This window comes from Halyomorpha halys, unplaced genomic scaffold (genome assembly GCF_000696795.3).
Source record: "Halyomorpha halys isolate HHAL.00 unplaced genomic scaffold, Hhal_1.1 Scaffold47.1, whole genome shotgun sequence".
In the NCBI taxonomy this organism is placed as follows: Eukaryota; Metazoa; Arthropoda; class Insecta; order Hemiptera; family Pentatomidae; genus Halyomorpha; species Halyomorpha halys.
Genome location: NW_027114806.1, coordinates 777,689 through 791,664, shown reverse-complemented (window position 1 = coordinate 791,664; position 13,976 = coordinate 777,689). Strand labels below are relative to the sequence as shown.

Below are 13,976 nucleotides of genomic sequence, written 5' to 3'. Positions count from 1 at the left end.
TCTCATCTATCAATGAACAATTTTTCCATACAATACTTATTTCTAATTTTCGTTTTTTTATTTTTCTAGACATGACAAAAATAAACTAAAACAATATAGTGATTACAATGATAAATTATGATAAATTGGGTGTAAGCTGCTACTTCCTCGGCGCTAGTAATTACAAATCTCACGCTTTAATCCTAAATCGTATTTTTCTCTTTACGATCATCCTATGCTACCAAAAATTAATCTGTTTGCGCAGACTTGTTTTATTTGCTTGTGTTCAAGTTCCTATAAGCTCACTTTTTTTGATTTACAAATAATAACAAAGATAAATTTTTTAAATCCCAAAATAATTACATAAAAAAATAATGAACCAATTTCAATAACTTCTATGGGGTTCTAGATGGTAAATCCGTTTACAGATGTGAAATTTATTATTCCGTATTCAAATGAGAAGAAAAGTAAATTTGCCCCGAAAGTGCTGCCATCTGTTGAAAAAAAAACTTAGTAAAAATCGGTACATTTAGCCTTAAGTACTCCTGAACATACTTCTTACTTCGTAACTTACTTGCAAAAATATAAAATTTTAATAACAATAATGTGAATCGTTATAATGTACTTTGTGGGCAGTACTGTTTTTAGAACAACAGTTATATAAACAGTCTTCAATCAAGCTCAACGCCCAGTGACGGTCTTAGTGGGGCGGGTACGGCGGGAAAGGATGATCTTTTTTTTGTGCTATGATGTCTTGTGTGATTGTGACATGTTGTACATCGTCCAATCCACTCGCTATGATTGTCTGGTTGAGAAGTCAGATAAATAAGGCTACCGCGTAGGGCGGGAGTGGAGGGTTTTCACATTCAACACTAGATATTCTATCAATCTTATCTCCCTTAAAACACAACAGACCTTTCGTTGTGAAAAAAATTCCGTTTTTTCATCCACTACATCAATACAGTGTGCATTACCTATGTGCCAGCCAACTCCGTAGATATAAAATAATGAAAACAACTAACAATAATATATCATTATGATTGTAGCTAATGAAAAATTATATTCGTAAATATAGTATGTTATGTAATAATCTTGAGCATACTATTGTATATTGAAATGAATCCATTCATAAAATTATAAACTGGGCATTTCACAACCTCGAAAATGTTGAAAAGAAAATTTACTGGTTTTTAATACTTTGCTCTTATGTCACCCTTATTTTCTAAATACATTAAACTGGTATATTTCTTAGTATTTTAAAATATCGTAATTTTATTTTACTTATGCTATTCCCTGTCATTGATGTATTTTAATTTTTATTTTATAATTTGAATAAATTGCCAATTTTGTTTATGTAAATTCTCATCACAACCATAACTGAAATATTTTCTACTACTGAAATTGATCATATCCATTGAAAAAAACTTGTTTCAGACTATATCTCTCATTCAGTTCGATGGTAGTTTATAGTATATTTTCAGTGTCTTTGAATAGTTTTGTTGGACTGACCTTGTAAATACTTTTGAGCCTTATTTGTGCACTGTTGCAATTTATTTTCTCATCCAACCATTTGATTAATTTCTATTTTTTTTAATTATAGGTAAATAATTTATTCTTGTGATAAATCGATAGAGACGAAATTAACCCAGTCTCACTCATGGGCATGAACCATATTCAATGTTGTAAGTCCATATCTGTTTGGGGTTCAGAATTAATTGCAAGTAAATTTGCATGTTGTTTTGACTTCTCGCTAGATCTGACAGAATTTTAAGATATCAGAAAATGTTTTGATAATGGATATGACAACGTCTAGTGATTAAAATGCGTGTTAATTAGTCAAATTAGACACCAAGCCTAACAGAAAAATAAGGCCTCCCCCCATACTGGTATGTGCATCGTTTTTGGAAGAAAACAAATGTTTTTAAAAGAGAAAAACCGTTTATCGAGTTTTTAAGGGCTTAAATCTCGAAAATTATTGTTTATATGAAATTAAAGTACATTAAATTTCGTATGTTAAAAGTTTTTTTTTTCAAGTGTATTTAATTTTTAAGACGTAGAGGAGACAAATATGGCTGATCTATCGCATATAATATTTTCTAGAAAATATAAGGAATTAGCGCCATAATTAGAAAAACTACTAGAAAACAAGTTCTATGACCACTTATATATCAAATTTACTCTACTTTAAATTTGCACTTACACAATTTTTCATTAACCTAATAGTTTTTTGAATTTTAAAACTGAAAAAAAAAAACAAACACGGTTATTCAACTCATGCGTTCTGTATCCCTCCCAAAATCCAACGATGAAACGTCTAGTTTTAGACTATGGTGGTACTAAAACAATATCGGAGAGATTGCTGTTTTACTTTATTTATTACAATGTTTAGGTATTGTTTTTTTTATTTATTTTTGTTTTGTCTGGACCGATAGAATATCATCTTGATAAACCAACGAATAATGACTGAAGAATAAATAGCACTAGAAACAAATGGGTGGGTATTGTATATTCTGTGTTTTTATTTTTATTTTAAATAATTTTACCTTTATTGTATTTTTTTTGCATATAGAGGCCACGTTCTGCGTAGATGCAGCTTTAAATCAGTGTATTAAGTTTTAAAAAAAAATATTTAAATTCAAATTTGTACGAAGATGGTCCGGGATGTTATCAAGAACGGTACCCAAATAGCTTAGCTAAACATACATTTATTAGTAACTAACGGATCGCCTCACTTTGCCGTGCTAAGTCTACAAAGAAGTGTCAAATTACCCTGATGAAGCCTGCTATGTGACTTCTTTTATTTTTCTTGTCTTTTCGTTTTTCTTTTGTGTTTTTTTTTTCACTTTTCTTGATCCTCTTCTAGACCATCTTCCAACAATCATTACATAAAATAAATTAATTATTTACCAATTTCATTTTTCTAGAAACAAATTAGAGGGTATTATCTATTCTGTGTTTTTGTTTTAAATAATTTTACTTTTATTCTATTTTTTGTTTTTGTTTTTAGAAGGCCCTCAGAATTTAAGGGTTTGCTTAAATTCTGCCTAGATGCAGAAATTAATGTATGTATATAGTTCAATACAATATTATAACTAAAACTTGTACGAAGATGGTCCAGAGGTTATCAAAAACGGTACAAAAATACATTTATTTGTAACCGACGTATTGTCTCACATTGCAGGGCTTCATGAGGGCTAAGTCTAGAAAGAAGTATCAAATTACCCTGATGAAGCCCTTCTATGTCTGGTGAATCAATTTTTGCTGTTTGTACTTTTCTTGGTCCCCTCCTGGACCATCTTCAAACAATAATTACATAATATAAAATTGAAACCATTTAGTCATTTCCTGAAAAGATATCCGTTTCAATCCCACAAAAATTGATTATTGTAATTTCTTACCTGTTTTTCGGATTCCTCTTTCAGTCTGCGGGCTTCAAATGCTGCTGGAATGCAGAACTCTGTTTCGAATCGAGCCAGATCACCGAGGTACGACGTCACGAGAAGATCTCGCGCTTCACGCACTAACGACGTTCTCACTTCCGCGGGGTAAACCGGCCCGAAGTACTTTTCGACGAGTCCGGCCACGTCTACTTTAATCTGTAAATGAAAAAAAATTATTACATACCAATGTGTATACTAAATTATTATGAACAAAGTAATTCTAAACAACAGCCGTACTCACAATAACAACAAAAATATTGTATATATCATTATGTACTGCTCATATAGTCATATACAATGTAATCATTATCAATGTCCTACTTGAAAGGTTTGAATTGATTATAATAATAATTATGTTACTGCTTATTGCTATTTATAATTTAAATCATAAAATGTTATTACGACTCTCACAGTGTATTCAAGGATCATTGTATTTATCGTTACACCTATTTTTAAACTATGGACTATATAATTATTGCATAGTAACAATTAAATATAAAACAATAAATATATATTTATTATATAGTCTTTTAGAAATAAATAAATATATAAGTCAGTTAAAATATCAGTATGATTATTTTTTTGAAGATCTATAATGATTTTAATTCTAATGTTTTAGCTTTTAAATTCAAACTTCCTCAGACTTGAAATTACTAGAAGTCAGTCAGCTTTGTATCAAAATTTTAGATCAGTCAGAGTGTAAGACCATTAAAACCTCGATTTTTTTTTCTTTTTCTAAAAAATATATATTTAAGTAGTATTTTTAAAGCACCCGTTTCACTTTAGATGGTTTAGTTTAGTTCATTCAAGTTGTTCCTTGAGTGGGTGTTAAGGGTAGAACAAAAAATTTGTTTAAATACGAATTGCCCAATTATACAGTTAACTGAAATACTCTAGCAGTTTTACATCTAATACATATAACAATCATTTTCTACTTACTAACTCAAAAAAGGCCTGTTTTAAGTTAGTATTTTAGCTCTAGGTTTTATTTAAAACAAATGGATCATTTTGTTTTCATATGTACTAAGGTGTTTTCTTGATACTATTTTATGTACAATTTATACATACCAATTAGTACAATATTGTTCCCCATTGTGAACAAAGTTTGTCTTTATTTCACATTTTGTTTAATTATTTGAATGTTAGTAGAACATTCAATTTTGAGTTCTATCAACAACACATGAGTGTGAAACAGGCTATAGAATGTAAAGTTTGTAATTGATGTCCCCCCCCCCCTGTTTTATTTTAGCATAGCATTACATATTATGCTGAATAATCAGAGTCAAGGAGAAATGATGCAAAATTTTATGGTTGAGATTCAGTTATTTTTGTAACAATCAATTTGTTAATTTCTCTGTCAAGCTGAACCATAATTTCATTTTCCACTTTTCCTTAATAATAGTATCTTTTAATCCCATATTCTTTTACATTTGCACTTATAACTACTATTAATTGAAAATCATTTATCTATTCTTCTGACAGTTAGACTTCCATACTATTGCTGGAATAGTTTTCAACCTATGCGCGGCCAGTAATAGACGTATGGTTTTCAAGAGTGGAATCTTTTATTATATTCTTTGTTAGCTGTTTGTTATATATTATTACGTAATAATAATAACAATGAAGGCCTAACGAATCCCAAGGGTTCGATGCCGATACCACTAAACACTCTCTACATACATCCTTCCAGTGGTGCCCCTCCAAACCCAATTCTTCTAAATCATTTTTAACGCAATCGTCCCATCTACGTTCCGATCTACTCTTCGGACGTTTACCCGTCGGTTCAGAGCTTATTAACATTTTAGGGATCCGCTCGTTACTAAGCCCTGCAACCTTACACGGCCATCTTATACGCCGCAATTCTATAACTTGAATTATATTTACCGGGTATAGGTCCCGTAATTCAGCGTTATGTAATCTTCTAAATTCTCCCGTTAATTCATCCTTTTTCCGCCGGAATATTTTACCTAATACTTTATTTTCGAAAACCTTAAGCCGCTGTTCATCCCTGAGTGTAAGAGGCCATATATTATTATATACTTCATTAATAATATATACAAGCAACACCGAAATTAGTTCACCAAGCCGTTCTTAGGGCATGTTTAAACCCCTCAATCCGAACCCATGAAAAACAATAAAAATTTATTATTTGCCTAAAATTACTTATGCATCCATATCTATTTTATTACTACCCCTGTTATGTTTCCTTAATTTTTTAACTAACTTTTTCAAAATGTATATTTCTTATAAACTTTCAAACACATGTACTTATTTACTACAATACAATGATTACAAATACATGTAGTCCTATTTACTCTGCCGAACATTTTTTTTTTTTTTATCCGTATTCAATTCGTGTCTTATTTCCTCACTAGATTTTATATCGTATTTATATTTAGTTCTATAGCTTCCTTACCATCGCCCAATAATATCAAATCAACAAAGCACAGGTATTTTACCAATTAAAATCAAACCCTTTTTTGTATCATCGCATTTTATTTTTAATAACGTATACTAGTGTTAAACAATTCCCATGTTTTAAACCTGACCGTACTTCAAACTTGACTCAACATTGAATTTTACCTGGAGAAATCTTTCAATAGAAAATGTTACTTTAAACTGTTTCTGAAAATTATGCTTTCGATTTGTTCTTGTGTTGAATGAAAAATTGGTGAGTTAATCTGTTCTCGAAACAGTTTATGTCCATTTAAAAAGTAATTGTTCAAACAAATAAAGAATTGATAAACTTTAGGTACTCTTAAATTGTTGGATAAGCTTATAGGTCACTACTACTAACAGAAAAAGGTTTTGATCCTTACACATAGCTACATGTTGCTTGCCCTAGCGTGTTATATAATTTAAAACTCCAATTTTGCACTCAACGGCTTTATTATCTGCACGATTTTTAGGATTGATGTTTTTTTTTTCTCTTTTATCCCTGATATTGTTATTGATCAGTTCTTATTAGTTGATGGCCGTAGGCCCTTAAGGCTGTATAGGCGACAAATTATACGGATTTTCCACGCCCCATCGTTATATAGAGTAGCCTGGTGGATCCTGTTAACGAAATCCCGACGAGAACACATCAGTCGCCAGGCAGATACAGCTGCTAGGTAGGGCAGATGCTACCACCAGCTGTTCGGCGCCACCTTTAGTACTTCTTATCACCGGTCATTCCCTTTAAAAATAATTTACTTAGTTCAATTATCAAAATGGGTTCATTTGTAAATTAGTATGTATATTTCTTATTTTATATAGTAATTTTAATATAATTTATTTATAAATATAATAATTTACGGTACTTCGTTTGATACTATATACTAAACCCCTGCGAGAAAAAAAATTGTCTGAAAAACTCATAGCTTAATTTATTTGTGTTATATTATAATGTTCTTAACTAATTTTTCTTCAAGTGGTTTAATCCGTTTACGTATAGAGAAATAATAAACTACAGTGATACAGGCTCTTCTATTCTATTTGGTAGTATAGAAGATTCCTTCTCTAAAATCATCTTTTCCTCCTAAAATTAAAACAATTATTATATAGTATTTTTTTTTCGTTTATGACTCCTTTCCTGGTCATTTATGAAATACGGGCTTTTGAGTAGGGGAAGGAGGATATCTATAGCTAACTAACATAATCGAACTATGTTGGGGGTCTAGTTTTAATTACGTAGAACCGCCTCATAATGATATATATCAACTCTCAGGCAAAACTCGAACCAGCACCACAGCAATTACGAGGCATTAAAAGATTGACGCCTTAACTCCGTTGGCCAGAAACAGTCCGTAGATATATTAATTTTTTTTATAACCCCCTTCCTAGTTATTTCTGACATACAATGGAGCGGGGGGGGGGAGGTTTATCTAAAGAAATCTCTGTTTTTTTATATTTCATTATTAATCCCTAAATAATTATTAACGACTATATCATTAACTACATCATATAATTGATACTATTACATTTAATTATTTTTATAATACAGATAATTAATTAATAGTACAGATTTAACTTGGCAGATGGAGGTATTTTGATGTTTCTAAACGGATATGACCAACCAAAACAGATCTAGTTTTAATGATATCAGATCATAAAAAGCCTCATCATACCAGTTGTTATTATACCAAGTAAAATGGTCTTTAACAGGTTAGCTATAAAATAATAATGTAGAGGAAAATGTATCGAACGTTATATTATTCTGTTTATTCCACTACTTAAATTCCTTCTCTCTTTTTAATTAACTTTCTCTTTAAATTAATAGAATATTTTAAATATGCTATCTGTAAATATCGTTGACCTGAAGATTTCAATCGTTTTTTTGTTTCTTTTTCTTCTATGACTTAATGGATACTTTACTACTAATAACCATTTATATAACGTTAAAAGTTTATATAGCCATATTGCCCTGGAACAGTATAAATTTTGCTAAAAAATTACATTTTGATATATTTTTTTTTGTTTATTGATATATTATATATTAATCTCTCGTTTAATAGTACGTAATTAATCTAAAAAACAACTTTTACCGATTCTTTCTCCCAATCGAGTTTATTTTTCTCTAATACCTTGGCCCTTAGGATATTCACAAGACCTCAATTTAAAGTATCCAAGTATAGAATTTTCAATTACTAGAAAAATAATGATCATTCGACACTAGTCGATTTATAATTCAGTTATTTGTAAATATATATTACTTTAAACTTTTAAACACACTTTATTATCATATTATTATTGCCGAAGGTAAGTTTTTATAATGTAGCTGTGATGAAAAAAGTGGTTAAATAGTTTAAGGAGATTGATAAAAATATATATAATAGATTGACTTGGGTGTCTGAAAATTTTGAATGAACTGAAAATTTTAAACGTGCAAACAAAAAATTAAGGTATGATAGTGTAAATATTTATGTATGGGCAATATGAAAGTTGATCAGAATTTTTAGGGCCAAAGTGTTTAAGAAAAATAAAGTTAAGAGGATCAAAAAAGTTGGGGTTGAAAAATAATTATTTTTACTGAAAATCTTTTTTTTTATATTAAGATAGTTTTTTTTATTAATTTTATTTATATAGTTGTTTTGAAAAAGCATTTATTATCACCGTTTGTTTACAGCTAATTGTTATTTATGATTATATATTAATTCAAAGAAAATCTTTCTTACCTTTCTCAATTTTTTTTATCTATATTAATAATATTTATATCAACCCGCCGCTGTTTCTCGTTGCTATTTAAATCAAAATAATGATTTACGCCTTCTGATAATGATCTTTTTCCCGTTTGCAGAAGGAAACGATCGCAACGGCTATAGTATTAATGACATCTTATCTAACCGCAGAATGCCTAGTCGTTTCTATAGTACAATGGTAGATCTTAATCGCTATGGGAGGGGTCGAGGAACAAGATAGGCGAGATCCTAGAGGGATAATTAATATAGGTAACCGATCTCCAAAATCAAATATCTTTTCCATCGGATGATAAAGTTTCTAGTTGCAGCTGCGCTAACCGAACTTGATCACTGGGCATTAATCCTCAGCTCGACAGGTTGGATGCTGAGGTTTAAACTAATTATAAGTTGATTAATCTACTTCTATGAAAATAAATAAAGTATTGAATGCATTAGATTGAACCTATGATTTTGTATAAGCAATAATAACTGTTGAGGTGAAGTGCTTTACGTAAGTGAAAATACACCCACCTCCTCTCAGAGTAAAAAATATACGGAGGACCACAAAAAGAAAACATAAAATAAAATAAAAAAAGAAACAATGCTTTCCAATTGATACACGAAATTATAATATTAAATATAAACGAATTAAACTATACCATCTTAGTTTTTACAAAAAATGACTTATAGAATAAATTATATGTATTTATATCTTCTAATACTCTAATATTTGTTATATAGGGGAATTTGTTGATAAAATGAAATAAGGGTTGTAAAATAGAAAGGAAAAGAATAAATTGAAAAGCTTGTATTTAGTTTGTAGACTGGTATTAATTGTAAAAGAATACTGTGGAAAAAAATGTTATCTTTCTATTATATTATATCATATAAAAATATGTAATTTATATATGTCCGATTACGGATTGATCAGTATGCTGTGTAATGTAGCAACCCGATGTATTTGGGCAGCATGAATGTATAAATTTCTTTCTCTTCTCTTGTGTCTGCTTAGTCGGTATACAAATTAACACATATTTATTAACTCAAAAAACATGGAGTAAACAGTCTAGGCGTCCTTATCAGCTTCTCTTAATGTTTAATAGTTCCACATTTTCTACAAAATCTTAATAAACCCGCAACATTATTAAACATATAAGGTCTATCTCATTGAAGCATTTTAAGCAGCTAACGGGTAACAGATGTTTTAATTACAAAAAACACCTATGATTAAAATGTCAACTGGAAAGGAGATTAAAATATAAATTAATAATAAGTCTTAATTATGAGTGATAGTTGCCGTAGATGACGTACGAGAAGATGGTTGGGGGTGAGGTCAAAATGAAATACAAATAAGTTGGTGTAACTAATTTAATTGTGCCAACGTTTCGGCTAAAGTTTCTAGCCTTCTTCAGGGCTAAGAACAGAACAAGATAACAACCACAATAAGTATAGATAATAAAAAAGAAAATATAAACAGAATGACATAAATGAATAATTTTACAGAATATAATTAATAAAATGAAGTGATGAGAGAATAGAATTAAATAAAAATTATTTTATTAATTCTATTCTGTAAAATCTTTCATTTTATGTCATTCTGTTTATATTTTCTTTTTTATTACCTACACTTATTGTGGTTGTTATCTTGTTCTGTTCTTAGCCCTGAAGAAGGCTAGAAACTCTAGCCGAAACGTTGGCACAATTAAATAGGTTACACCTACTTATTTGTATGACCCAAAATAGAAAAAAAAATGTAACTCTTTTTTTTAAATAAATGTTCAATATCTTTAAAACTATGAACATTAAGATAAAAATTTATAAAACATTCTACAAAGTAGTTTAAATAAAGAAAATAATTTAACTATTAATGGTTTCGATAATGTTAACTGACAGCTATCCAGAGATATGTTTATGGCCCCTTCCAAATAATTCCATAAGGATTCTCGTCAACTATGAGCGGAAAGCTTCAAATTTTGAAGTAAAAAAATCGTATGAATACCTATCGCCCATTGCCTTAGTCTTCGTCCGGATTCGTAGTAGGCGAGATTTCTCTTGAAAACGGTATTTCTGATGACGACATTTTCGCACTGGAATTATCAGCTTTCATTTATACACGTTTCGGCACAGCCGATATCGGAGAAGACTGAAAATCGCATTTACCAAAAAGGAAGATGTCAGCTGAATTTTCTTATTAGTTACACGATATTCAAATCAACGATGATCATTACTTATGCTATTTTCGAATGAGAAGGGACTCATTTCGATAAGATTTTTCAAATTTCTTTGAATTTACTTTTTACTGTTCATTTGTTGCTTTTTTTCGCACCCAATCATAACTGAATACCAGCAGAACGAGATTGGCTCGCACTTCGCACCAGTTCGGACGAAAACTGACGAACTAAACGGTCCTAGTGGACGTGGTCCGCCACCTAGCCACGTGGTCGTGCGATTCCTCGGCGTTTCAGGCGAATGATTTTGCAACTTCTTGCAGTTTTCCGCTCCCAGTAGACGAAAGACTAAGCTAGATGTGTTACAGCATGTCCTTATTTTGTTAAATTTTTCAGCAGTTTTTGATTTTATATAAGTCTGTTGATTCATTACTTTTGTCTGACTTAAAAATTAAGAGAAGTTGATATTTAAACTTCTTAGTCCTTTCATTGTTTAAACAAAGTTTTCTTATTTTATCAATCTTATTCAGTAATAACATTTTCCTTCGTAAATAATAATCGTTCAATTATTCAAATGTACGGTTTTACTGTAGGTGATTGAGTCTATGTAAAAAGTTATATTCCGTTTGTTAACGGTAAGACATGACTTTGCTGATTGGTGAAAGTAAAATTTCAAACCGCAGGGAGAGTGTACTCAAAGCGATTTGAAAATTTATCTCTTTATGATCTAAATGAGACTTATAATAAAAGCCGTTAGCCGATACTTTTTAATTTGTTATTACATTGAAATCTAAAGAATGGTGGATGTTAACTTAATTGATAGTATCAAACGAATGTAATTAGTGTTGGCTAACGCTAATTGATCTCGATCCACAATCAATGATCTTTTATGGTCCGATGAAATGTGGTCTAACACATCGTCGCTTTCAGTTGCACGCGCTCCTATTGGTGATTCTGTTTATGTCGGAACTTTCGATCGTAGTGCAAGTGATATGTGTCTTAAAGAGAACGACTCTGTAGTTGTCATGCAGATATGATCTTTTGATTTTATTGCCGAACGTTTTATGATTCGACTTCGTATCACTACAGATTATGATCGGAAGATTAAGTGCTTACAAAGATTTGGTACACTGGGAACATTGCCTTCGCACTTTCTTCTTCGACGATGAAGATTTAGTGTATTGTTCCAAACACTTCTATCACTCTGTAATTTAATTTCCAATCATTCATAATGAATCTTTGTTGGTGTATAAGAGACCCTAATGCTCTTATGACGATAACTCCTCTTACGCGCCTCTCTGAATTTCCGAATAAATTAAGTGACCAGAAAACACGAAGTACCTCCGAAGATTTATAATATCTGATTATGAATATTCTACTGAAAACCTAAAATCTTTGCCTCTTTAATTGATACCCGCTGCTAAATGTGTTTTGCTCCTCTGTTCTCAAGTTAAGTAAGCTTTGCCAGAAATAAGGAAAAAAAAAAAAAAAAATCACAATTTTATTCAGAATCTAAATTTTTCATCTGCGATTCATTTCATTATAGTTTTAGAGATCGAGAAGAAAATTGATGCTATATCTGTTTTCTTGATTTGTGACATTTTTATTCTGCGATAATGATTGATCGAACCGTAAATCCGAATTTTATGACACTTCAAGTGTTTAATCAAGTTGGTAGCTACTTAGTTTAAGACAGATTTTATCAGATTCCGTCTCTTATTTTTCTGTAAGTATGCATTAGCGTATGTTTCTATGCACACTTGCATTTCAAAAACACAAGCATACAAGGCCATAAGCTGGCCCGATTCGGCCCTAAGCTGCTATATTAGAAATCAGTGTTGATGGTTAAGTATATTTTTAATAAATTCCATTCTGGCAAATTATTAATCTTAATATACAGGTTAACAATTTTACCAAAAAAATGAAAAATAAAATAGAATGAAGTAGCTAGGAAGCTAAAATGGCCCATAGACTTGACAAACTTTACTTGCCCACATATGACAGTATAAACACTTTTTTCATATATATCATCATACATCAGCACACTATAAAAAAAAAGGGGGCTTACTTAATGATGTACATTAAAAACTGAGGAACAGTATACAAACTTGTCTTTTTTTTTTTTACATGTTCCAAGTCGCGAACCGACGACATAAAATCAAATTTTGTATTCTTTACATTTTTTAAAGATCGGGTGAATATTGACACTGTAAACTTGGTGAAATTGACTTGATTCTTTTGGTGGGCTTAAGAAATCATTTATCAGAATTTATGTAATTGTACTTAAACATTTATCATGGGGGGAAATTTCGTAATTAAAATTATCTCGATTTACAAACACCAAGTAAGTACATCTTTGAATCCACCAAAACAAAGTCAATTTTAGGACATTTTATAGTTGTGTCTATAGTAAATTATATTAATTAAGTTGCCCTTTTTTCTCTGTTTTTCCTCTTCCTGGCCATTTCTGGCATCGTGGAGAGGTTATCTTACAGGTTGCTACCCTATAAGAATGGGAAGGTCAAGTTTTCATTCAGTGGAGTCGTAAACATTCCCGACTAATCAGTAAGATCCCACTGTTCTAACTAGTGAAGAGAAGAAAGGTTCTACCACTGACTGTCGAAGTATAGCGTGATGGTTAACACTTATTTCTTGAGTCCACCAGGAAAATCAACACTTATTTCTAAATCATCTAGATAAAGGTGCTTTTACTTTGTGTATTTCCCTATTAAATCGCGCGCGGCCTTGGACCTCCACGGTCTGTTGCGCTAATAATAATAATAGAAATAATGCTACTAGTATAAAATTACTATAAAATTAGTATAAAACTACTAAAATAAGACTACTAGAATTCGCTAACAAGGACATTTATCTGAAAAACGTTGTCCGATAAGTAAATTAGTCCTTAACATTCCTTGGAAACTCTATTTTTACAGAGTGTGTATCTAACTCAGCTTATACGAGCACTAATTTATTTTTTAATTAAAATTGATCATGTATAAAGAATTTTGTTTCTGTATAAGTTTTATTTTCGTGAAATGAATTGTTTTGTTTTTTACCTTTCAAAACCAGAACCAGAACTCGAGTAAATAAATTTAAAAAAAAAGTTTCAGTGATATTTTGGTGGAAACTAGGCGTTTGGCCTAAAATCGATTGTTCCCTAACCCTCCTGAAAGTTTTTATTTATTAACACATACATATTACTGACTACTTGTCTGTAATATGTATGT

General features: G+C 30.7%; 1 protein-coding gene across 3 annotated transcripts in view; it reads right to left on the bottom strand.

Annotated features, from left to right (window-relative positions):
- Positions 1-13,976, bottom strand: part of LOC106689696 (puratrophin-1) — an 898,854-nt gene that overhangs the window by 660,013 nt on the left and 224,865 nt on the right. For all 3 annotated transcript variants that reach the window (XM_067051911.1, XM_067051912.1, XM_067051913.1), the window contains exon 3: positions 3,378-3,575. In XM_067051911.1, coding sequence (XP_066908012.1) covers positions 3,378-3,575 — 198 coding nt within the window. The remainder of the gene's footprint in view (positions 1-3,377; positions 3,576-13,976) is intronic.